The sequence below is a fragment of the Parasteatoda tepidariorum genome, chromosome 6 (genome assembly GCF_982258835.1).
Source record: "Parasteatoda tepidariorum strain Cologne lab strain chromosome 6, Ptep-v5.0, whole genome shotgun sequence".
Lineage (NCBI taxonomy): Eukaryota > Metazoa > Arthropoda > Arachnida > Araneae > Theridiidae > Parasteatoda > Parasteatoda tepidariorum.
Window position 1 is genome coordinate 54,108,292 of NC_141760.1, and position 27,253 is coordinate 54,135,544.

General features: G+C 27.1%; 3 protein-coding genes across 6 annotated transcripts in view; 1 reads left to right on the forward strand and 2 right to left on the reverse strand.

The window, feature by feature from the left end:
* The window catches only part of LOC107438609 (uncharacterized), a 49,581-nt gene extending 24,774 nt beyond the window's left edge, over positions 1-24,807 (reverse strand). The window contains exons 1-6 of one of the 2 annotated variants that reach the window (XM_043040530.3): positions 24,332-24,807; positions 13,056-13,142; positions 11,786-11,870; positions 10,298-10,419; positions 9,087-9,290; positions 91-3,156 (exon numbers count right to left, since the gene is read on the reverse strand). In XM_043040530.3, the coding sequence (XP_042896464.2) occupies positions 91-3,156; positions 9,087-9,290; positions 10,298-10,419; positions 11,786-11,870; positions 13,056-13,121 (3,543 nt within the window). In that variant the 5' untranslated portion in view covers positions 13,122-13,142; positions 24,332-24,807. Of the gene's footprint in view, positions 1-90; positions 3,157-9,086; positions 9,291-10,297; positions 10,420-11,785; positions 11,871-13,055; positions 13,143-24,327 lie in introns of both variants that reach the window. The other variant, XM_071178658.2, reaches the window with a different exon arrangement.
* Positions 21,224-24,305, reverse strand: LOC107438611 (F-box/WD repeat-containing protein 1A). Its single transcript, XM_043040532.3, has one exon. It carries the CDS (start codon positions 23,932-23,934, stop codon positions 22,408-22,410), a length of 1,527 nt encoding a protein of 508 aa, XP_042896466.1. The 5' UTR covers positions 23,935-24,305; the 3' UTR covers positions 21,224-22,407.
* LOC107438610 (diacylglycerol kinase delta) overlaps positions 24,584-27,253 on the forward strand; it is a 99,139-nt gene continuing 96,469 nt past the window's right edge. For all 3 annotated transcript variants that reach the window (XM_087165870.1, XM_087165872.1, XM_087165873.1), the window contains exon 1: positions 24,584-25,023. In XM_087165870.1, coding sequence (XP_087021996.1) covers positions 24,877-25,023 — 147 coding nt within the window. In that variant the 5' untranslated portion in view covers positions 24,584-24,876. The remainder of the gene's footprint in view (positions 25,024-27,253) is intronic.

Genomic DNA, 27,253 nt, shown 5'->3' on the forward strand with positions numbered 1-27,253 from the left:
GTAAAAAAGAAAAAAAAAGTGATAAGTTTAGATAATTTAAAAAAAAAAAATTTAAACTAAAAAAAAAGAAAAAAAGAATGATTTGAATACCTGTTTTTTAGAATCATCTAACTCTTTTTTCAATTTCAATGAAATTTGTTTCAGCTTTTTCAATTTTGTTTCTGCTTCAATTAACTGACTTTTAGCAACAGTTTCTTCATTACAACTGTTAGCCTGTTGTACATTATCACATTCTAGTTTATTTGAGTTATTAAGTGTGTAATCGTTCAGTTGTTCCTTTAAGTTCATTAAAGTTTTTTCATTTGCAATCACATAATTGCAAAATAAATCAAACATTTTCTGCTTGTTGATATCAAATTTTTCTATATCCTTAATAAGAGTGTCACACTCATTCAATATTAGACAATCAGGTGGTGGTTTAAAAAAATTAAAAAACTTTTGCTTAGAAGTTTCTTGGAACAATTGCAATTTATTACTAGAAATAAATTCATCACCCGTTTCTTTGAGTGTAGTTAGCCATACATTGAAATCATTTGCAAAGTTATCGAAGTATGAAATTAAGCTTTCTGCAATTCTTTCAAAATAAATACATTTTTGATGCGATAAATGAAATGCTTCAGAGAAGTTGTTCAATGATAAAAGGATATTTTCAGAAGAAATTTGCCATGAATTGTTTTGATCAGTCATTAACAAAGCAACATCTGATTTAAGTTTGCATTTCTCAGTTTTTAATGCACTTATCAAATCGCTAATTTGATGTAAAGCAATTTTATTTGAATCAACTTCATTGAGTAAATCTTTAAATTTTTCTTGAAGTTCTGTTACTTTATTTGCTGATTTTAATAAATCTTCATTTTTTATTGCAATTTCCTTTAACAAACTTTCAACTTCATCAGATTTATATTTCAATGAAGTTTCTAGCTTCAATTTATCTGCCTCAAAAGAAGAATAGTTTATGGCATCCTCAATTATTTGTATGCTTTCTGAATCAACTGATGATTCATTATTAGAAGTTGCCTTAAGACTGTTATTAAACTGTTCTTGAAAAAACACATCTGTCTGTATAGAAATATCTTTAGATGCTTCTTGTTCTTCTGTCAGCGTATCAATCTCTGTAATATGCAAGGCACTGTTATTTGTAAAAGTATCAACATTCTCATTAAACGACCCTGAAGCATCTTGATTTTGTAAACATTCCCCCACCATGCCTTTTTCTTCACTTTCATTGGCTTCCTCTATGCTATACAACTCTGATGGACCACTTGAGCACATAGTATCTGAAAAGTTATTGTAGTTTTTGTTATAATAGTTAGATTCATTTTTTAAATTTTCAATTTCATCCTGCAAAGCTTTTACCTCTTCTTCCAAAAATTTGTTTAGCTCTTCTGAATGACAGAATTTTTCTTCCAATTTTTGTTTTTGATCATTACAATTCTCCAAGTTTTCTTCAAAATCTTTCAGTGCAGAACAATTTGAGAGATAGAGAGCAGCAAGCTCTTCTATCAGTATTTTTAGACTCTCCTTGCTACAAAGCAACTCCTTATCAGATCCACAAAAAACTGAGTTTGGACCAATGGTTTCTAATAGGTAAAACCCGAGCAATTGCAAATCAGTATGGTAATTAGATATCTCTTCACACTTTTTCTGTAATTTCTCACTTGTTTCACTGTTTTCCTTCTCAAAGATGCTTACCTTTTCTTCAAGATGGAAATTTAAAATTTTTAAATCGTCCAAATTTTTTATCATTAAGTTAACTTCATTTTGAAAACCATTGTGCTCTTCAACAATAGAATTTAAATTTGTTTCTAACTGTGATATTTTCTCATTTAGATTACTATTTTCTTGTCTTAAAGTAAGTATCACATTTTCACAATTTGCTAATTTAGAAACATTTTCTTCAAAAACGCTAGTTTCAATAAAATTCGTTTCAGTGTTAGTGAAAACTTCAACTAAGGAATCATATTTCCTAGACTTTTCATTTTCATACTCTTCCATTTTCAGTTTGAGTGATTCATTTTCCTCAAGGGTTTCTTTTAAAGATTCTGCATACATTTCTAGCCTTTCTCTCAATAAAATAATTTCATTTTCCATGCATCTATCTGGCTTCGTCTCCTCAAATGTTGTACCCTGGTCAGTTGTGCAGTTTTGAGACATATTTACAACTTCATCAACAGAGCTTTCAGATTGAATTGAATTTACACACACTCCTGAAATAGAGCCCCCATCTAATAGTGCATATTCAAATCCAAAAGATGAAAAATTTACTTCTTCAGACATAATAGAGGGCTCTGAGACAAGGTTTTCAGTTAGTTCCTGTTTATTTACTTCAGTGGGCTGATCTTCATCGGATCCAGGTATGGAATGCTGCTTTAAGCTGTCAGATTCTGCCCCATGCAAAAGAGCGAGCTCAAAGCCAGATTTCGAATCCCCCATTTCGTTTAAAATTGATGACAATTTTTTTACTTCGCTTTCAAGGTTCAGTTTTTCATTTGTACAAGTTTCTAGTTTGTTCTCAATGTCCTTGTGAATGTTTTTGATTTCTTCAAGCTCTAAAAGTACAGTCTGATATTCTTCTTTCAAAGTTTCATTTTCACGTTTCAAACTATTGTTAACACTCTCAAGATCACATAAAATTGTTTGCATACTGTTAAGTTCTTGCTGAGTATTAAGAACTTTATTGTCTGATGCATTTTGATTGTTTTGACCATCATCCACAGTAGAGCCTTTTCCAGAATTGTTTTCAAAAGGAATAATTTTTTCTTTCAACTCTCGATTCTCTTCTTTTAAGTTATTTAATTCCAAGAGAAGTTTTTGGTTATCTGCAATAAGAAAAGAGATTTCTGAATCATTTTGCCATGTGCTATTGGGAGTTTTTTCAGATTTTTCTAAACGTTCAGATATTTCTGTTTTTTGAACCAAGAGATCCTTATTCAGAGTCTGAAGATCATTTATTAACTGGTTTGACTCTTCCAGTTTTGAGTTTAGAGTACAATTTTCTTCAATGCACAAAGAGTATTTATTTTTTGTTTCAACTGATTCATCATATAGCATGGAATATTCCTTAAGTTTGTTTTCAAAAAGAAGATTTTGATCCTTAAGAGATTGCACTGCAGTATCCCGAGCATCAGATGTAGTTTTTACTTCTACTTTCAATTCCTGTAAGAAAAAATTAATACATTTGTTTAAAAAAATACACAATTTTTTTTTAAAATTATGTCTGTGGTAATTTTATGTTTTAAAAATAAAGGTTCTGATTTAGAAACAGCAGATCCTTAAACTGAATAATATATCCTAAGAAAGAGTAAAGAGAATTTTATGTTATTATTGAGAATCGCTATAAATCTTATTGAGGATCTTAAGTTATCCTTCATATAAAGCTAGTTAATTATCAATCATATTACAATCATAAAGCATTTGATTTTGAACAAAAAACCATACAGTTATATGCTTATCTTTTAGAAAAATCTTCACCAAATAATTTCGGATTTGTCAATAAGAAATGACATGGGTACAAATAATTAGTTAATTCTATGATTAATATTAATCTTATGGCTTAAGTTTTTGCGAACAAAATTAATTAACAAATTACCTGACATTTATAAATAAAAAAAATTTATGATTTTTTTTTAAAACAAATTACATGCATTAAACTAATTTTATTGTGTATAAAAAATGTAAATATCATGAAAAATGCTATAAAAATAAGATTTACATTGAAAATTACATTACATAAGCAAATGATTAAACTACCAAGCAACAATCTGTGCATTGGTCTCATGCAGTGGTTCTGCTCTAAGAAATACATATTAACTTTATTTTATTAAAGCATACATAAAAAGTTGCATTTGATTTTTCCATCCAGATCAAACTAAGTAAGTACCAACAATGCATGCCAAAACACAGCAACTCAAGTAGTAAACAATCAGCAAAATTTCATTTAAAAATGGATCTATTTTACAGTGTATGAAAGTATAATTTCACAAATCACATTACAAGACTGAGAATAACAAATTTTTACTGAATTGAAAGAAATAGTAGAACACTTGGCTAAAAGGTGATACTTTTATATAGATATTTATAATTAGAATATTTATTATAGGTGATATTATTCTACAATTAATAATTTTTTAAGCAATTTCAGAAAATAAAAAACAGTTATTTTTTTAATCCATTATATATTGGTTAAAAAAATAGGCCTTGCCTCATACAAATGTTGAACTTTTATGGGCCACTGATTAGTTCTAATTATTTTATAAACATCAGTGTTTCAAATAGTAAATCCTCTTATTAAGCACATAGGTATAGTTTTTTCATGGGGGATGTTTTGTGATTGAGGAATTTATTATCTAGATGTAATTTAATTCAACCAATTACATGCATACAAGTAAACTCTTTTTGGTTTTGATAAAATAATCGAATACAGAAGTTTTCACTGTAAGCTTCATTTAAATGTTAAAAATCACAGCCAGTGATCTAAATGAAGATCAAAATAAAGACAAGCCATAAACGTCGTTGATCGCTTCCCTTCGATTGGGAGAAAAGCGAAATTCAAATAAAAAGAGCATTAAAACAAAACCACCGTTATTGTCTAAAATTCATCTGTTCACCGCAAATTATAATGAGTTTAAGCAGACAAAATAATATATAAAAAAATTAATTCTTTACGAAGTAGAATATACGGATCAGTTTCAGAAAATATGACACATAGGAATTTTTTTTTTTAACCCTTTGGATTGGAATACTATATATTTTTTTTAAAAAAATACTCGTTTATTAAAGTAACTCTCATTAATACCTTACAGAGAGCAGTGTACAATAAACAAGCATTTTGCAGTTTCCAATTATTCCTTGGCATTCAAGTGCCAGAAAAATTACAATTTATAATTTTATAGCTTTTACTTCCATGTTCCATTTCATTTTTAGTTAGTCTTTGTGTTATTAATCACAAGACTTTATTAAACAGCTCAGATTGAATAATATAGTTATTAGTATTATATTAATTATTTACTAATTATTTATAATTATATTAGTATTATATTAATTATAGTATATTAATTATTTATAGACTAAAGGAAAATGACAATGTGTAAAATCTTTCCAAAAAGCTAAAAAAATGGTGTTAAATAAACTTTCAAAAAAAAATTGTCATTTTATTCTATGATATCAGATTCAATGGCAGTTATATTAAATTGTCGCACTTAACGAAAATTACTTATAGATATATAGTACATTCGCAGAAGTCGGTAAATGAATATATCTTCACACAAATTTTTCTTTTTGTTTATTTCAATAATATCCTGTTAAACTACATTATTAAGTAGAAGGTGTAAAACTTTAATAATGTAACAAAAAATAATTAATAAATACAAAAGATATACAGTACAAGAAAAAAAAATTCATTACAAAGCCTCATAATATTTCGTAAATAAATATTGAATGAAAAAAATCCGTGTTTCGTAAGAGCAAGGACTATAAAATTTGGATTTCAATAAAGTGGCCGCGGGCATTTCAACATTTAAAGAATTACTAATCACACTAAATTAAATTTGAATATCAGAGAAACAATTAATTCTTTTAAATTTGTTGACTTCAAAAAAAGTTTTCGTTACTTAATCAATATAATGCGTTATGTGTTTAAAGCAATTTCTACTTAAAATTTATTTTTTAAGAGAAATAAATGTTACCCCTTACAAATTTAATAACCTTAAAATATTTTGCTAAACAAAGATTTTTTTTCATTAGTTTGCGTTGACGATAAATCATAATTAAGGTGTTGAATACTTCAAGTCAAAACATAAAATATCTTCAAACTCTTCAATTTGGAATTAAACAAATTGGAATTAAAGTATCATTTGTAAGGTAGTTTACTCTTTTGTTAAACTTCATTTCTTTTTATATTCAGTGTCAGACTTAGTTTAGTGCAGCATAATTATTGCTAATTTTATTTGCTTACACTGTTTACACAAGATTATGGTTAACAAATAAAAATTTTGAGATCATTCATGAAAAATTAAATGCAGTTGCAATGATAAATTTTTCATATCTGTTTTGTGATTAGTTTTTAAGTGATCTGAGTTTCAATAAAATTTTCCTAAGTTAAACATAAAATTATTCATTTGATTCCTTTAAAATTGAAGAAAACCATATGCATAATTTTTATTTTTTGAATGCATAATTTTTATTTAGTTCAGAGCATGTTGTCACAATCTTAATTATACGGAAAATTTATGAATTACGTTGAATTTATTATTACGAAAAATTTATTATTGGCTATTAATTTTTTTCCTTACAGATTAAAAACTGTTCGGTACTATTCTGATATTATTTATTAAGTGAATGTAAAGGTTTCCTGTTAATCTGTTACGTTTGGATAAAATATTCATTATTTACTAAATTTCAGTTGGCATATATTTTTTTAAAGATTTCTTCACAAGGTCTATGCATATAATAGCTAAAGAAAAAGGGGTCTCGACTCTGCTATAAATATATACGAAATTAAGTAGACAAAAAAAAAAACTATTTTAGCTGATTCAAATCATTCTTAGAAAGTACTGAATTGTTTTTTTTAATTAAAATTTTCAGTAATTTTTATGATAATTTAAAGGTTTGTTGACATTTGTTTTAATTTTATAAAACTGTTACATATATCGCCACTTTTGATTATGCAATGAAGTATTATCGTTAAAAATTTGTCAATATCATAAGTAACTTACCTTGCAATAAGATCCCGAGAAAAGAAAGTTAGTAATAGAAAGTTTTTTCAATTTTCTAAAAAATAGTTAAACTTTAAGTTACACTTACACATTTATACTAAGATAGTTTGAATGATTAATTGCTCTCAGCTATTCATTTATGAAATTTTTGTGTTTTAATATAAAATTAAATGTAATATAGATATTTCAATTCTGACTGAATTATAATAAAGTTGTTTCAATTTTCAGTATAGAATTTCAAAAATTTTTAAGTCAGATTTCATAATCATAAAATGAGAACAAAAATTGGGAATTAAAAACAAAATTATGCATGAATAATCAAATTTACTAAATAAATCTATTTGTTGTACAGTTTAAATGTTACGTATGTGCGGAAATATAAAAGCATTATAAATCTTACAGATATGCGGAAGGCTTGATTTAATACAAGTATTTGCTTACCTCCAATATTTTTGATTCAAGTTCTTTTCATAGCCAATAAAAGATCACGTTTTATTTACAGGAACAGAATTACACAATACAAATTAAAAATTAACGGATGAAATTAACAAATAAAAATTAATCAGAAAGAAAATATGAAAAGAAATTGTAAGTGAAATGCTACATTAAACAAAAAGAAAAATCTGAAACTAAGCGCTTTTAGGATGCGTGCAGACAAAGTTCTCAGACAGAATGACCGAAAAAATTGCCAAGGAAGTTTTATGTCCTGAAAAGGTTAACATGTATATGCAGTCCTATAGAAATCCAAGAGAATTCTTTGTTTGAGGCATGCATTTTATGACCGTAAATAGGATCTGTGTATAGCCGATATTTTAAAAAGTAGATGAGATAAGATAGAACTCATTGGAAGAAACGAAGAACATTTTCCCTTAGAGTAATATGAGCTGGGCTGGCTACTTTTCTGAGGGGAGAAGCTTTGTGGGTGGTAAATCAATGAGGAAAGGGATGCTATCTAATTTAATCACTGAAGAAAAGCGTTTATTGCTCTTTTGATGAATGGGTAGCAAGAGGCAGTAGTGATTATTTTATTTCTGTTACAGACTAATAAAAGCCTCAAAATAAAATGTCATGAGAATTCTCCATTTTTTTTTTCAGTAAATAAAATATTTAAACATTTTCTAAAATTAAGGAAAAATTATCTATAGTATTAAAAAAAAAGGAAAATTGCCTTGTACAATGGGGGGTGTTTGAGCACCCTGAACACCCTCCTTACCTACGTCCCTGCCTCTTATCAATCAACTGATTAATATGTTTGAATAAATCAATTGCTTTTAACTAAAAAAAGCTAAACTTATACATTTTTTAAAAAAAACATTCCTAATGAAAAAAAAAAACATATTAAAATGAACATGAATATTAGGAAAAAGCAATGGCTTTTTTATTACTTCTCATATCACAAAAGTTCATTTAAAAAGAAATTCCATTAATAATCTTTTTTTTATGTTCATAGAGTTATAGTAAAAAAAATATTGTTTTATAGATTTAATTTAGGACTTCTTAAATTTAATGCATTTTAAGAGGTTTAATAACGTTAAATATTAAAAGATTTTTAAAATTTAAAATAAAGTTTCAACGAGCAAAGAATTAAAAATGTATGTATTTGACAACTTAACTGGAATTTCATATGTTGTAATAATGTTGTTAGAAAATATTAAAATTTTAAACACCAAATGGTAAAACACCATGCTAACTGGCCCCCCCCCAAAAAAAAAGTATCGCAAAATGACTTGGGTTTACAATAATGATGCGGCAAAAAGAGATTGGATAAATGCATGATTTTAAATATGTATGTTGTAATGAAATAGTATCATGAAGAAAAACCTAGCAATGACTGTTTGTAGAAAAACGATCACAAAATTACATAGATTTAAGAAGCAATCACAATAAATAAGGAACTTAAAAAAATGCACAATTCATAATTGGAGTGTCATAAATAACATCACATAAGAATAAAAATCACATATATAAATCACATTTATAAAATCACATAAGAATGTATAGCAAAAATATTAGTTAGCCGCGGTTCGAGAAGAAACATTTCCTGATTTCAAATTTGCGAAATATCAGAGAGCTAAAACTAATAGAAACTATTATTCCAACAATTTAAAGAATTTATTAAGAAACTGCACTTTGACTTTTTCAGAAACTTTTATGTGCTACTTCAAAACTGGTGGGTAATTTTAAAATAAAGTTAGAATAAACAATATTGCTATCAGAGTATAGATAATGATGCTATCTTACCCTATAAATCATCGATAATTAATTTAAACATCATAAAAACTTTTGATTAGCAATAGTTTGAAGGAAGATGTTATTTTTATCATATTCAATTCATATACTTAATATATATTAAGGTAATCCATAAAATCTTACCTCACAAAGTTTTTGGTATTTCATAAGTTCTTCTTGGAGACACTGACAAGTTTTTTTCACAGTATCCAGCTGCATTGAAAGGCATTCTACCTGCTCATCTTTTTCATGTAACTGTGATAATGCAATTAGTTTTTCTTTTTCATACGAGTCAATCTTTTCTTTGAATTCAGAAATTTCATGCTCTTTTTCAATAGAAAAATTATCCTGTCACAAAATAATCAATATATACATTGCGATTTGTTAACTCATAATATACATTATAGCAAGCTGTAGAATTGTAGGCAAAAATATTCACGAAATATGCAATTAATTATCATTCAACTGAATTTAGGATTTCATTTGTAACAAACATTCTAAAAATATTATAAACAGATAAAATTTAAAATGTGTTTAAATAAATTTAAAAAGAAAAACTACAGAAAATTTCAATGATTTTTTTAAAAATTGATTAGAAGCATGATTATGTGCAAAATTATTACCTAACTGTTTCAAATAAGCAACTTTAATATTAAAAATTGATAAATATGTTTAGCTTAAGTTTCCTTGTCAGTTATACTTTAAAACTAAATAGGGTTTTTAGGTCCTAACTAATCCTTTATAAATTATTTAATTTTTAGCTAAAAACTTTTTCTTTTTAATAAAAGTTCTGCTTTAAAAAAATAGAATTATTAAAATTATTAAGTTCAATAAAGAAATATAAAAAAATCAACAAGATAAAAACAAATAATTTGCATTATGTAAAGTTTCCAATTACTGACTGTACATAAATGTCAAAAAGAGCATTTAAAATGGAAGGCAATCATTGTAATATTAAAATTTATGAGATGTGATTAGAAACAAGATTTTATTTATGTTTGATAAATAAAGATGAATGTTATACAATTATGATGAACATTGAATATCTGTAAATTTAGATAATCAAAATACTTAATTACCTAGGATAATAAGGGTTCTATGGTGAATTTAAATAGATTGTTCATTATTTTTATTCAGTTTATATAATTTTGATGTACCAAAATCGTAATATTTTTAAGTTATTATCACAGAAGAAAATCTGCATTAAAGCATTTCATTAAAAACTGAAATGTTTTGAATTAATTAAGATGTTGTCAAAAGGGCTTTGAAAAAAATTGGTAAGGTCACATTAAAAATTTATATATTGAAAAACAAAAGTAAAACCTAATTTAAAAGATGATGCCAAGGTATCTTACATTTATTTGCTTTAGTTTAACAATTTCTTTTTCATGGATTTTAATTTGGTCTTGTAATTCTTCTTCATGTTTAGCATGATTTTCTACTTCATTCTCCAAAACAGTGCATTTCCTGTTCAATTCTATAAAAGAAAGAAGGAAAAAATCTGGATTATTGTATTGAAGGAAAAAAGTGAATCGTCAACTGTAAGAAAAATGAAATCAAATTATGTAGCCAAGAGAGATTTGCACAAAGCCTAACAACGAGCAATGCCAGGAATATGTTTGAATTAAAGTAAATTTTCAAAAAAAGAGAAGCCATAAACCATGCTTCCTTAACCCTTTACCATAGTCTACTGTGCCCCTTATTAAACATATGCACTGCATCTCCACTTTAACAAGTGAAAAGGGCACAAGTATAATTTTGGCAGTTTTAGGTATAAACATATTTCTAGATAAAAAATTCTCGATATTAGTTCATGATAAACAGAGTTGCAACTTAACCGACTTATTCGATTCAACAATATGAAAAGCTACTTAATGTGCTGTAATTTTTAAAAAAATAAAAATTTATACATAAAATTGCAGATTGTCAATATTATATTTGAAAATTACGTTTCACTTGTATGAATGATAAAATATCAAAAATATATGTGTGGTTCAAAAAGTTAAAAACACAGTTATTTATAAATAATCAGTATATAAGGATAGTACAGAGCATGAATAACTAATTTGAGACACACGTGCCAGGGCAGATTTTAAATAATAAAACATGAAGACTTATTGAAAAGTTTAAAAAATATTAATTGAACTTCAGAAACTTAGTCAAAATCTCTAACAACACTGCTACTCAAATTATATTAAAATTTGTACCAAGAAGTCATTTTTCCAAATTTACTTAATTTGGCTGTCAGATATTGTTGTAGGTTTCTGTCAAAGTAAAGAATGTTATTAAATAGCATCAGATTTGGACTACAAAATACTGAATTTTTCTAGCATCTTTGAAAACTAATATAAATGATTTGGAAGGGAAAAAGAACAAAACAAATTCAAAATAAAACTTAAGTGGCACTCTTCCTAAAAAAGTTAGCCAATTCTGTTATAGAGATATGAAAAAGCAGTACACGAGACTAACAGGTTTACGAGCGATCTTCCAACTTACCAATAAGAAAAAGTACATAATACCTTATTGGTATTATGTACTTTTTCTTATTGGTAAGTTGGTAAGTTATTTCCAGAAAACATTTAAATTGATTATATTTTTACAAATGAATGAATGACTCATATAGTCACTAAAATATACTACTTGTAATTTTACTTCTTAATACAAAAATATTACATTCCTTATTAACATTTTGTTTAAGCATATGAAAAAAAGGTCAATTTCACTCATAAATATTGGATGGAAATGAGTAAAAGTATTACCTAAGTTAGAAAAAAAAAATTAAGAGTAGTCATATTCTTATTTAAACTAAAAAGATTATATGGAAAAAAGGGAGTCTACTATACCATCACTTTTTCCTTTTGCTTTTTGAAGTAAATTCAACTGTTTTTTAACAATCTGAATGAGATCATCTTTGCTTTTATCTTCAAGCTAAAATGTAAAGCATAATAGAATTAAATACACAATGACTATATAAAAATATAATTTTAAATTCATCTAAAAGCTATAGAAATGAAATTGGTATATTTAATAAGTCAAAATAACTAAATATACAAACAAAACATATAATTTATTATAAAATGTTATTGATTTTTTCAACTATGACTAATAAATTTTAATTTCTTATAGTCATGAATAAAAAAACAAAAACAGAAACAGTACAATGAAACAACTTTAGATAAAATAAATTTTTTTCCTTTCAAATCAGATAAATTGTAAGAATTTTTTAATAGAAACATATTTGCCATAAGATGTCTCATTTTGTCAGAAATTAATGCAAAGTTTTCTTGACAGTAATAAAAAGCTTTAAATTTAGAAGAATTTATACAAAAAATTTATCAAGGATCAAAATGTTCAGAATTTTAAATGCAAATAAAATACTATATAAAATACAATAATACCTTTTTTGCTCTCAAAAGATACAAAAAATTGATATGTGCTAAGAGTGTTAAATTTTTTTCAATGTAACATACATAAGCCAATATTTAAAAGATAAACTAATACAAACAAAAATTTAAAAAAAAAAAGTCATAATTCAAGAAAAACTTAGGTAAATCCTTATGAATCAGCTTCAACAAAATATCGACAATTTAAAAAAGAATCTATACTTGGCTATTGAAATTCATTTCTCAGCTAGGGCCCTAAAACAAACTGATTTTTGCTAATTAAAAATTGTTCTCTATGGTCCTTTTACCTAATTCCAGAAAATCATTTCTAAAACATCATATAATACTCAAGTTTTCTATTCCTAACTGATTGATGGTGGTTTAGCCACAGTCAGCATTTTTTTGAATCAATTGAGAAAAATACTTACCTTTGAAATCAATGAATCAGGCACCTTAAAAATATTTTTATGTAATTATATACACTACAAAATTTCAAATTAAAAATTTATTTAAACGCTATTTAAAGTCAAAAGACCATTTTAATTTTAAAACTTTTTTAAAATTTGTTTAGATAAAACATGACAATTATTCTTTAACGGCACACCAACTTTTAAAGTACAAAAATGTTTTTACAGTACATAAAAAATTTAATATAAAAATAAATTCTAAAATGATAACAGTTGCAACTTATCAAATAGTTGGAAAAAAAAAAAAAAAAACAACAACTTACAACAGATTTTTTCTTCTTTCCAGCTTCTTCATTATCAGTGCTTGATTCCCCAGGTGTTTCCGACATGTTTACATTAAACGACTTAAGCTAAAATTAAAAATGCACATTAGTAAAGAAATATAAACATTTATATAAAAGTTAAAAATCCATAAACTGTACAAAAATGTAAATAACATATTTTTTTGAACGCAGAGTTCTCCCAACAAATAAAAAAGAGCAGGGTGCTTCAACACAGAAAAGGATACTTTGAGTTTTGAAAGGGTACTGCACCATTAAAATTTATCAAAATGTGTAATATTACTAAATAACTGAATTTGATTCTTAATAAATTATTACAGAGCAATTCATGCTCATTATCAAAATTACAGAAAAATTTGAAGCTTTTGAAAAATTTTTAAAAGCAAGCTAAAAGACAATCTATGTGTATAAATTTTCTTCAAAAAAAGCAATGTATAACTAAAAAAAAAAAAAGATAATTGATAAACAACTTGAAAGAATTTTTTTTAATATTTAAAGCTGAAAATTATGAGAAAATAAAAATTTAAAAGTGCTTTTTTTTAATGAAAGGTGTTTATTAAAAAAATAAATAAAGGTAAAATTTAAAATAACTAAAAAACTTATAAGTAAGCCCCCCCACTCAAATAATATCTCTGGGGCAGAACAACATGCAAATTTTAACTATATAACAAGACAACAAAAGAAAAATCTTAGTAAAATGAAAGAATGAAATTGAAAATTAAAGTTAAATAATTATCAATAACTAAATAAATCTGAAATGCACTTATCATTAAAACAGGAGGTAAAAAAAACATTTTCGAGAAAAAAATAAAATGAAAAGGCAGTGCTCTTAAGGAATAGTAACTTATTTTTATAAAAAGGGCAAGGAGGGCTCATTTATAGTTATAAAAGGGCAGACGGGCTGGGCTGCTCTTCTAAAACCGCTTAAGGAGACACTGTTGAATGTAATTACAATAAAATATCTTACACTGTATATTTATTCAAATTTGGGAAAAATAATAAAAATAATTATATAGGGAATAATAATTATACAGGAAATGCTAATTTTTGCTTCACAGCATACCCCAATTAGTTATTATTTTCTATTTTCCAGAAATTTCAATTTATTCTTACTGAGTTTTGGTCAAAGAATTTTCCAAATTTGTGTACGATTTATACAATATTATTTTCTTTTTTACTTTGGTACTTTTCAATAAGTTGAGAGCAAGCGAAAAGTAAAAAAAATTACTGTAAACCAAAAAATATAAGCCACTGCCAAATTTTTTTTAAATCTTAAAAAAAAAATACATAGTTGAGTTTCCTTGTTAACCGAAAAAGTAACTATTTTATAGTAAATTTTTAACGCATATATTTAATAATCAGGCAAAAATTAATAAATAAATAAAAGAAAACTTGACTTAAAATATTCATAATATTATCATTGCTATTTATTCCATTAACATATTCTCCTTTTCCTCAGCCATGTTATAGGGGGGGAAAAAAACTTTAAATTATTCCATAACACTATATTTAATAACAAATCTATCATGAGGAATAAGAGGAAGTTTATAACCATAGTTGACCCAATTTTGGGTTTACGACTACAAATGTTCAACTCCGTAGCTTTTGTAATTTTGAACCCAATCCAGAACACCAGGGAACTCCTGAATCAAGTATTGGGAGAAATTTTGCCTTTATGGAGGACTTTTTGATGGAACTAACCTGCATTTGCGCTACACAGAGAGAGAAACCATGAAAACCTCCTACGGTTAGCTTGACAGCAAGGGGACTCTAACCCATGATCCGTCTACCACTGAGAATATTTTACATCAGCACTGTGGTCAGTGCAAGTCGGATGCAGAATTAGTATTGATCAGCCATCGCTGGGATCGAACCCGGTTGCCCTCATCAGAAGGCGAATGTTCCATCCCCTGAGCCATCACTGCTCAAAAGAGGAACTATAATAAGAAACTATAAATTTAGAAAACTACCATTAACGAAAGATTTATTCTTCACTCTTTTATTAAAATCATTATCTTAGAGCAGTGGCATAGCTAGCGGGAGGCACGAGCAGACCTCCGTCCCTGGTCACAGCCGTATAGGGTCGTAAAATTAATAAAAATAAATTTAAAAAAAAAAAAAAAAAAGGAATTTCAGAATAGGATGTTTATTTTTTTAATATCCTACATTTCACTTGCTGATTATGGGCCCCATAACTTCGTCAAATTTTTATTGCATTTGCCTAAATATTGTTCATTATTATTTTGGTAGTTTACATTGAAAATAAGTTCCTTTCTTTTTTATTTAACTATTTATAACAAATTGAATGAAATAAGTCGTTAAAATAAATCCTGATCATTCGATAAATCAAAAACAATAAATGCCATCCAAAACATCTAAAAATAGAAACTTATTAATGAAACACTTTTTAAACAGTATCGCATGAGAATTACAAAATTTGAAAATTAAAATGACCTGCAAGTCCCACGTCATAATACAAGGGTGTGCAAAAATTTAGTTTGTCTTTAGGTGCTGTAAATTAAAGCTATGCCTGTGCCTCAGAAAAATAATAGAAACTTATTAATGAAACACTTTTTAAACAGTATCGCATGAGAATTACAAAATTTGAAAATTAAAATGACCCGCAAGTCCCACGTCATAATACAAGCAGGGGTCTGTCTAGGTTTTTTCTGAAAGGTACCTATTTTGTGAAAATTTAGACATAATTTGTGAAATATTAAAAATTATATTAAAAAATCAATAGAAAAACATGGTAAAAATATAGATTTATTGTTTCTTAAGGGATACAAAAGTAAAATTTTAAGAAAAAGCATTTTGTGAAACTACCGTTTTTCCTAAAGTTGAATTTGTGAAACTACCGTTTTACCTAAAATTGAATTCGTGAAGGTACCGCTAAACGGTAGTAAATTCGACCTGGACAGACCCCTGACAAGGGTGTGCAAAAATTTAGTTTGTCTTTAGGTGCTGTAAATTAAAGCTATGCCTGTGCCTCAGATCTTCCATATCTACATTTTCACGATTACAACACATACACATTCAAAATACCATTTTGCATTTTTAATTTCAGATGTTGAAATTTGATTTTAATTAGCTAGTTTTTTCTAAAATTCTTGATAATCTAACATATAGCAAGACAAAAAAAAAGTCTTTTACATCTGAAATAAATTATTGCCAAAGGTCTGTTGGTCAGTAAACTTCTTATTTAGAATGGCAATGCAATTTTTAAAAATTATTAAATAGAGGGAAGGAATTAAATAAATAAATCATTTATAAATATTTATCTGTGTCTCTTTTAATTGTTTATAGTAAAATCGCAAGTTAAGAATTAAATTAATATCAGAAAATTTAGTCATTTTAAAACAGAGTTTGTTTGTTGATTCAAATAAACTGATTCTTACTTTAAAAAATCATTGGTTTAAATCAAATGATTTAAATTGCATCTTTAATAATGATTTAAATAATTTGATTTCTTTCAAAAAAATATCTTTAGTGAAATAAAATATTATGAAAGAAATAATAAAGATATAAAATTTTTATTGATTTTCATATTTTTAAAATTTATAGCAGATATATATATTGCTGTATTCAATAAATAAATTAGAATTAGTAAAACTACATTTGTACCAGGAATGTAATAAATTGCAGCACTTTTTAAATTACATTTTCCCTTAAATTTTGGATTAAACTACTTGTTTTGGATTTTTCAGAGACCAAACTGAAAATGTGATAAATTTTTTTTTTTACATTTTACAACTGAAAAATTGTTATTGAAAAAGGATTTTCTTGCAAAAAACATGATGGTATTGAAAATCCTCCGATTCCCACTTCCACCAAAAGCAATGCTTTAAACTATTATTGCAAATTTATTTCTGAATCCTAAAGCTACCATATTAAATGGAAATAATCCAAAAATATGGCATTAAAAAGCTGTTTAAGAATAAATTCAGATTTCTTGTTTTCAGAACTCTTTTTGGTGTGATTTTTCTTTTTAATTAATGGGTCAATTAGGTAATTTACGTATAATGATTTCTCAAATTGCAGGTTTGTTAAGGTATATGGTAACACAATGTATTTTGTCTTTTTTGATATACGTCTTTCTTTTTAAAAAGGTCTGAGAAATTAATTTTGAGATTTCTTTTTTAGCCAGTTTGTGTCAGTAATTTATAATGATATACTTTCCTATTTTCAATATATTTGATTAAAGTTGAACTCCCTCATCTTACAATCAGCATAAAGCGACCACGATATTCGCCAGTTACAGCTGAGTGCTCGTAAAAAACGGGTTAATGAAATAAATCATATAAGTTCATACATACTTACATAGTTACAAATTTAGTTTTTACTTCATTTGCTTTTTTATTTCTGCATACTACAAAAGAAGTTAGTTAATTTGGTTTGAAATGTCTTACTGTCTCTTTGTTGTGGAATTATTCTTCAGATAAGACTCACAATCCCAAAAGACATTTCCAAGAAAGGATTACTTGAGCTGGTGAGGTGGGAGAAAGTAGAAATCTTATTAATCACAAAAATGTTGCTCACTAAATCCAATGTTTACGCAATAAAAGCAAGCTATGCTCCATTAAACTTAACATTGTATAAACTATGTATTTATAATTTCTTCGTTAAATCGGGGCTTATCAAAAACGAGTTCGCTATAAATTCAGCCTACACTAAGTCTACAAAACTACAGCACAACATTTTAATCTGTTTAAAATGGTGAAGACTTACTAAAATAAACTATATATGTTAACTTGGAAGAACTGGCAAATGTTTGATGAACTCTCAATTGAATGCCAGCCTGGTGTAGTATGGATAAATGTCATTTGTAGTTATTTACAGCTGCTTTAATCCAAATTTAGTACTAAACTACAACTATTTTTTTAAATGAAGTAACATCATAAGACAGAGGGTTTCCTACTAATTTGTTCTTTTATTTTAAGTCGGATTTAAAATTCATAACATATTAACGAGAAGAAAGACAAGCTCTCTTTAAAATATGAAGCATTTTTCTAATTATGTCTTCTTAACTTAAAATTTTTAGCATATTTACCAAAAGTAAGATAAGCACTCTTTAAAATCTAAATTATGTCTTTTTAATAAATGATTATTTTACTGTCTTATATAATTCTTTTCAACTGACAGTGTTAAAACTTTTTTTTCCTTGCTGAAAAAGAAAGTACACAAACTTATCCAAATAGTCAACACTTTTATCAGTTAAAATAACCTTCAAATTTTCTTTAAAAATAAAAGAACTAGTGCTATTTTAATAGGCTAAAAGGCAATTGGGAATACCTTTTACCAAAATAATTCTCTTCATTCATGAGCAATTTACATTTTTCCCAAGTATTGAAATATTTTCTAATTTTTGTAGGCCACAAAGTAAAAGTTTTTGCATTCTTGCTCCAACATATGTTGTAATTTAAACGCTAAATACAGAAGGAGCTTACAAAATTTTAAGTTGAGCTCAATAAATACGCTTATCTATATAGGCACAATGACAAGCCAGAAATGCAAATGAGAAATTGTGTTTTAAAGTCTTAAAAAAACTTTGTACACAGCATAAAATCTGACACATTAAGATCAGTACATTATATTCAATTTAGTTAAATGTTGAAAATCGAAAAAAATTCAAGCGAAATAATAAAAAAACTACGTCTTTATATACATATAAAGATGATAAAAATAGTTTTGAAATGTTTAGTGTTACTTTAAATTATAAAAACCAAAAAAAGTGACTTGTGATTGTTTTACAATGAAGCCTCAAATCAAGGGTTCCAAAGAGTTCCCATTTCGGAATCAGTTTGAGCAAAGTACAGTAAGCAAGGCCTCTAGGTCCCACAGTCAAATTTCAGAACTTGCAATTAATGTAAAAAAGAAAATAAATGATATAGTTCTTAATAGCTACTCATGTTTTGAGCAACTGCCCAAATGCCTTTTTTTTTAAAATTATGCAAGTGTTACTGTCCAGATGTCACCAAAAATGAGCACAAATACTGATACAGTTTTTCTGCACTTAAATTGGAGTGTTGCAGAACTCTAGATTCTTGGTAGTTAGAGATATAGTGTTGAAATTGGCAAATCTAATTCTAAATGCCACTGAAAATAGTAGAAAACAAGATTTTAATATTTTTATATCAATGCAATGCTGAAGTTGAAGCAATAAAAGGTTTAAGTCAGAGAAAATAAAATTCATGCTTTAAATGTGGTTATGAGCCTTATTCTTTAAAAGCAGCTTCACTGCAGGCTAAACCTTTGCATCAAAAATACACACTTCTGAATGAGAATGCAAGTGTAACACATTTTACTTGTTTCATGCTTTTCCTACTTCCTAATAGAAAAACTTGTAATTAAAAGCTGTATTAACTATGTATTTCTTAATTCATATACTCTACCTAATTCAATCTTCACAATCCAACAAAGATACAGTAAGGTACCTTTTGAAAAATGTTTCAATTTAAGATGTTTTATTACACTATTTTATAGTTTGATTAAAAGTTTCTAAACTCTCATTATTTCAAAAAAAAAATCCTGCACACACACACAAAAAAATAACTTTAAATATTTAGTTTATATTTTCTTAAAATATAAGTGTGTGTAAAAGTAAATGCAAAAACAGCAATCAATTTTTTTTAAAAATTTAATTTGAAATGTTTCTGATTTAGAAATCTTCAAAAATTGAATTTGAAACATTTTTGATTTAGCATATAGATCTTTATAAAATTGTCAAACTAATTGGAAAGAAAATAACTGTATAGCATTTGTAATTAACAATGACTTGCGAAAATTTTATTAAAGAGTTCAAGTGTTTAATATGACTAAGAAACAGTTCTTAGAATGTTAATTATTCTCTATATGCAACTTGTATTAATTGCACACAACATTGTAAAAGAAAGCCAATGCAATAAACCGATTTGTCTTTGGAGGCCTACAATGAATAAATAACTTAATTATTTTTTTAGTTTAATAAGAAAAAATGGCTTTTTAGAGAAAGCAAAAATAATTTATACACCAGTCCTAAGTATTCCTAGATAAAACATTTTTCACACACCTTCACACAACATTTCACATTCATTTTTTCACACAACATTTCACAAATTCACCTACATGTGGGAATGATGCCAAATTCTGGTTGACAAAAGTCATCGATCTAGCAAAATTTATATGGTGACTAGTCTGTAATGAAAAACACGTATTGTCACAAATTTCGCCAGAACATAATGTTGATCTAAAGCAATAAAAATGTAATTTTTTGGTGCTAAGTTTGTATTGAATTCTGATTATTATGCATTGTAATAGATCATAATACATTTCTCTTTGTACTCATAATACATTTCAGTTTATATTTATTTTAAATTTAATTTCTGTCTCCATTCCTGATAACTAAATATAATTTTGTAAAGCAGTCCTTCCTTTACAACTCAAATATTACCCTCAATATTTTTGAATAAAATAAATATTGTACAACTTCACCATAGTATACACTATCACCAATGTTAGAGTTGAAATAACTTGTAAAAACATCACCGATTTCTTGTAACTGATATGTTTTAATGTTTAAACTGTGCATGATTTTATTTTAAGGAGAAAAATTCAAAAAGATAAAATATTTATATATATTGACAATTGAATAAGATTTAATTTCACTGTTTTAATATTGAATTATCTAGTTTTGTTATATATATTCTTTTCCTATTATTTTTCTACTAGTAGAGAGAGGTAGGTTGTATACTATAGATTCTGTATTGTAATTGCTATTTACATTTTTTAACATATTAAACAATCAAATTACACATTCAATAACTTTGGAAACCTTCACTACTTAATAATCATTTAATAATTTATTATCAATAAAAATTCAATCAAATGAAACTTAATGGTATAAAAAATGCAAAATATATCTAAAGGAAGAAACTAACTAAATTCAGATGGACAAGGTTAAAATCATGGACACAGTGAAAATGCACCCAAGTCAAAGTGGTTATGTGTCAGGTTTTAGGCTTGGCTTTATGACACTACAAGAAAATACAACTGTAATTTCATAAGGTAGCAGGTATTTAAATAAATCAAACCCATACATAATAAAAATGAACCAATTAAAAAACAAATATTTTCTAAAATTCTCCACAAAAAAAAATACAATAAAACATATGTCTGAAAGCAATATCTTTATTTATTCATTAGCTGTTCATTAATTACTATAAGAAATATTTACATTACACAATAGGAATGCACAGAATATTCAGTTTTTAGCAAATAAAAATTATATTTTATGTATAACTTTTTTAAAATAATCTATAACAAAATTTGATTTAAATTTTTACCAAATTTTGAAGTCTTATTACTTAAATAATTAAATGGCAATATAGCTTGAAATAAGAAAATTAAAAGAGTTGAGATTTATTACAATTAGATTTCAATTAATGATATGAAACTAACAAAACAGTAAAATGTAACAGTAGATATATATATAAATATATCTTCGCTGATTTAAATTAAAAAACTTCATAAATAATTAAATACTACAATAATTATAGTTGTTTGATAAATAGATAATGAAGATACATTACTACAATTAGATGTCTCATGAACTTATAATAAAGAAATAATGTAAGATAGAAAACATTTGATTGAAATCAAAATTTTTGATAAATAAATTTTAAAAATAAATTCATTCTTAGACAGAAAATTTTTAATTTAACATCACATACCTAATATATTCAGCTAAAACCCTTATTTGGTGCATCCCTGACACCTGCGATACAAAATTTTACTGTACACTGTGCTATAGTAAGAGTTCATACGACCCAAACAAGCAAGCATACTTAAAATATATACAGGAAAGGGAATGTATTACAAACAAAGAGATATCAGAAAGTTTATAAATTAATTAAATATGTAAACTTTATTCACACAGTACTATATTTGATATTATTGCATTAGCATCCACAAAAAAATTAAGTATCAGAAAATTTTAATTAAATATCATACAGGCAGTGTTTGAATATAATTTTTATACATTAGCTAGTACCCAAGGAAAAAAAAAACCCAGTATATATCTAGACCTTAATTACAGCAATGAAATAATTTGAAGAAGTCCAAAAGTTATAAACTAACATAATGTCAATGGCTTAGAACATAACAGCTAAAATAAACTGTCTAAAACAAATGTTTAGTGCCATCTACAATATAAAGGAACTATTTTTTTTCTCTGAACTGTCAATAAAAGAAGTCTTATATCACCAGCTTTGTCTCTCTTAATATCTTAGTTGAAGCAAATCAATTGTGCACCAGTGTTACTTTAAATATGCTTAATATCACATAATGAAAAAAAAGTTTATTTTGAAACATAAGTATAAGTGCGAGACGGCGATCTAAGAGTTAAAACTGGAGTTTCAGGAGGAGTACCATTGAGGAAATCCCAAATTAATATTGTATCATCGTGTGAACTACTAACAATTTGGAAATCATCAAACTGGAGACGGAACACTCGCCCTGAATGTTCTACAGAAGTACGTAGACACAAAGAACCAGCAGGGGCCCTTGGATCTAAAGCAGCATCAAGATCCCAGACTTTGATCTTGCCATCATAAGCACCACTCACAATTCTTTTATTATCAAATTGTATACACCTCACAAGTTCTTTATGACCTTCTAGAGTTCTTAGACAAGCACCACTTTCAATGTCCCAGAGTCTTATGGTATTATCAGAACTGCCACTAACGACGAGTCTATCTCGGTATTGTAAACAGGCAATACCTCTCTTATGTCCGTTTAATGTTCGAACAAATTCACAGGTAGATGTATTCCATACTTTAATTGTCCTGTCACCTGAAGCAGACACTATATATTTCTCATCAAAATCTACAACATTAACAGCAGCACGATGACCTACAAGTACCCTCTGGATAGTAATTTCTGTTGGAGATGCCATTGTCCACACAGTGATTGACCGATCTTTGGAACAAGTGACCATCATTCCATTATTGAAACGCAAATGGAGAACTGCTTCACAGTGGTGAATGAGAGTATTGATAAGTTCTCCAGTCTTAACATCCCATACACGAACAGTGGAATCACTGGAGCCACTTATAATAACTCTATCATCATACTGAAGGCATAAAACAGAACCAGTGTGGCCTGTAAGAATTTTAGTGCACTCTAAAGTATGTCGGTCCCATATTTTGATTGTATTATCACGTAGACCACTAACAATTTTATGGTCATCATACTGTACACAATATACTCCTTTGCTGTTTTCACTTTGACAATTGATTCTTTTTAATGTATGGCGCCCACATCTCCAATTATTTTCTATATTATCAATATCTTGAATTATTTTGGGATAGAGACGTCTATAAAACATATGATCGGGATGATGTTCACCTGGAGGTGGTTTGAACAGAAATTTGATCCAGCCTCGCCTTTCCATTAGCCCTTTCCACAAAGTGTCCGTACGAACACGTCTTTCAATTAATTTTTTCCATAACATACCTTCAGAAATTACTTGATACCATTCTTTACATACAAGTTCTGCAGCGCATAACGATTTGGCGTCTAAGTAGGACAATATATTTTCAGCAACGTGATCTAAGCCTTTTTTGGGTAGAAGAGAAATAAAGTCTCGTCGAAGCATGGGGCGTAAAAATGAACTTACATGACTGTGTTGATGATGGAGCATTTTAGTCAAAAGTAATTCAACAAATTCGGTTTGTTCCGTTTCATTCCATTTTTCAAAACACTGTAAGCACAATTCTCTTTCACGAGCAAATTCAGGAGAGGATTCCTTACAATTACAATATAAACAAGTCATTGGAGTAGGTCCCATCATTGACATTTGATCAGACATCATATTAAATTCCATTGAATAACTTTTTAAATAGAAATATCGCTTCAAAGTTTCAGTTCCCCAACAACAAGCACCTCACCTGATGCCACCACTATAGACTCCAACCAAGATGTCCGCCGCGTCGCTCAGCTCTACTTACATAAACAATGAATGACTCAAGAATCATGAGCGAGGATGACAACCGAATTTCTCATAAACATTAATAATGCTGTAGATGTAGAAAAAGCTTAGAATCAGTTTAAATGGAAAAACGAAGGTATAATTAACAATTAGGTCATCTAATATACTAAAAAACAATGCCAATAATTTAAAGCGTAATCAAGGGTGAAAAATATAAAATTTAAAAAATTGTAAAATAATAGGTAATCGCTGTTAGATAAAAGTGCAGAAGTATTAAAAAAATCATACTCACGAGTCACTAGTCAGTAAAATTCTTTTTAAACTCCTAAAAGTAATGAATTTCTAAAAACATAATAACACGTTGCATTCGATAACGATTATTTATAACCGAATAAAAAAAGACAAGGAATAATGTTATCGCAATATTTATTTAAACTTCCTTTTATTTCTAGTATAGTGAACTAAATTTTTACGTTGAATTTATACATTCTATTTATTTTTACATTGATTTTATTGGCAAATTTCAAAACTGATTCAAGCCATCATTCTGATTAGTTTTTGTTTCGATTCAAAATCATCGTCGATTTTTCTCTCTTTTAGGTTAATATATTAACCCTTTTATTCTCAAAACTAAAAGAGCAGATATTTGTCTTTTACAAAAGATAACATTATTTTACATCAATTTTAAAAATCTTTATAATTTTTTGAAAAATTATGATAAATTGTCGATTCAGAAACAAAACTTTTTCAGCAGACGACATTTTGATTGAATATAGCATGCCATCTGTTGGGTGAAATTTCATTCCTGTCACTGTTTTTGAACAGTAGGGATGGAAGATGGCGACGGGGACGGTATGTGCAGAAAATTTATCCGAAAAATTTTCAGAAACTGTAACAGATGAAAGTTCAGAAAGTGATGGAGAACCCAGCTCGACTAAATCATTCCATAGAAGAATATCTACCTCAAAAGCAATCAAAAGTGGGGTATGTCTTATTCCATAATAGCGGTTTTTATTGGGTCATTGGCATTTTAAAAGACAGATTTCAATATTTTAAATTAAGTGTCATTTAATTATAATTAGAATCATGCTATCGCATACTGCACGCTAACAATAAAATATATATTTTATCAAATTCATATTTCAAATATTAACGCTTTAATATAATCGTCCTGCCTGTCTCAACCTTCAAATAATTCCTGTATTACAACTTATATTCACTTTCATACGAATTAATGAAATATTTACCGTCAGTTCATGTATGTTTCTCATTCAATTAGTTTATTCTATCAACTGAAGAATGATTTTTATGCTTTTTAACCTTATTCCTTAAAGAAACTATGATTATACTTTCGTCTTCATAATGCAATGTTTTCCTGTTAGTAACAAACTTCTTTTTTTTTCTCAGCAGACTTTAATATTTGAATACGTGTTCATTTTTAAACTGCAATTTGAATTTTCAACTACAATTGAAATCCAACATGATTTAGTTTTGCTCCTGTAAATATGCTTTGTAATTTTATTCTTCGAAGGTAAATAGATTTTCCTGCAGATCATTCCACTTGAACTCTCAACTTGCACATTAGCCAACTATTTGTAAGCTGGTTTGGAAGTGATTAACTAGTATAAGAGAGATGTTGGAGGGTAGCATGCAAAATAACATTTAATATGGATTGTTTACTAAATTGGAACCAATGAACATAGAGGCAAGTGCCACTGTGTTCATTCAAGATCTGTTGTCTTAAAATAATAGTTTTATAAAGATTTATTTCTTGTTGTTAATGGTTCCTATAAGATATTGAGTTTATTGACTGTTATTTGTAAGGTTCTATGAGGTGATATCCTGCATGCAACAAAGCAGCGCATTTTGATGTTTTATGTTATGACACAATTCCTGGATGAATCATATTATATGGTAAAACATAATATAAATTCTTGATTTTCTATATTATGTTTCATCCATTATATCTAGGTTATATATATATTTCTGATAATAACGTTTGAAACTGGGAAATAGTTGCAAACAGTTTATATCCAACCTTGCTTGTTTTTCTATTTATAAAGGAAATTTGACTGATCTAGTCCAACCTTAGAGAAGATTTCTGTGTCATTACTTTTGCCCTAATAATCCCTTGGTTTTGACAGTTTCTCGTTGTTCAAAACTTAACCAGTATAACTCACAGCAATCCTCATCAAATTTTGATGTATTTTTTATTTTATTTTTTAAATTTAGAAGCTTTAAATTCTTTGGGGCCTGTGCTGGATGTAAACAAATACAATAACCTAGCTAGTAGTAATTGGGATACAAATACATCTTCAAGTGCTTGCAAATCTAAAAAGCTACCAAGCTGCTGGTAAATCTCTCTCTTAAAAACAATAATTTACATTACATTTATCAAAATTTTTTTAATAAAAAAGTAAATTGTAAAATAGTCCAGATCTATGAGAAGCTATTTTTAGAATTAAAAAAAAATTCTCTTAAAAGTTATACGAAATAATTTTTGTTATGGAAAGTCAAAATATTAAATAATATCTAATCTAACACAATATTAAATAAATCAAACATTTAAATTAAATAGAGTACTGTTGTGGGGAGAAAAAAAAATTACTGAAATTTTCTTAGCATTGATTCTTTTTTAAATTGAGATATTATTTTTAAAGGAAAAATTGCATTTTTATGTATATATATATAGTGTATGGCTTCTCAAAATTTTCAGCCAATGGACTATTTTTCAAAGGACAATTTTCAGTGTGTATTCCTGACATTCAGATATTTGGATACTTACAGTTTAGAGTTATTTTAAGTTTGATAAAATAAGCCAACCCGTTCATAATTAGGTAGTGTAAGGGGATATCACTATGAAAATAATCATAAAATCTGTAGATGGCAAACTCCGCTTTATTTATAAAATTCAAGTTATACAGATCATAATCAATAAATGAAAGGAAAATGTTGGCGTTATAAAGTGTTCATTGATTCAGAGTAAGTAGTTAATACAAAGAATGAGGTTGTTTTAGCGAGCATAATTTTTAAATATTGGGTTTAATTTTTGATACATGAAATTATCTAATATGTCAGTTTCATCATCTAGATAGCTTGTGATTTTAATTTTGGGGACAACATAAATTGGAAGCCATCAAAAAAAATTTTTTTTTTTTTTAAAATCATCAAGTGGTATGATAATAAAATTTTAACCTTAGAACATTAAAAAAAA

Bases quoted from the DNA above. Each gene is read 5' to 3' on its own strand.
- LOC107438611 (XM_043040532.3), bottom strand. From the start codon at position 23,934: ATGGAATTTAATATGATGTCTGATCAAATGTCAATGATGGGACCTACT.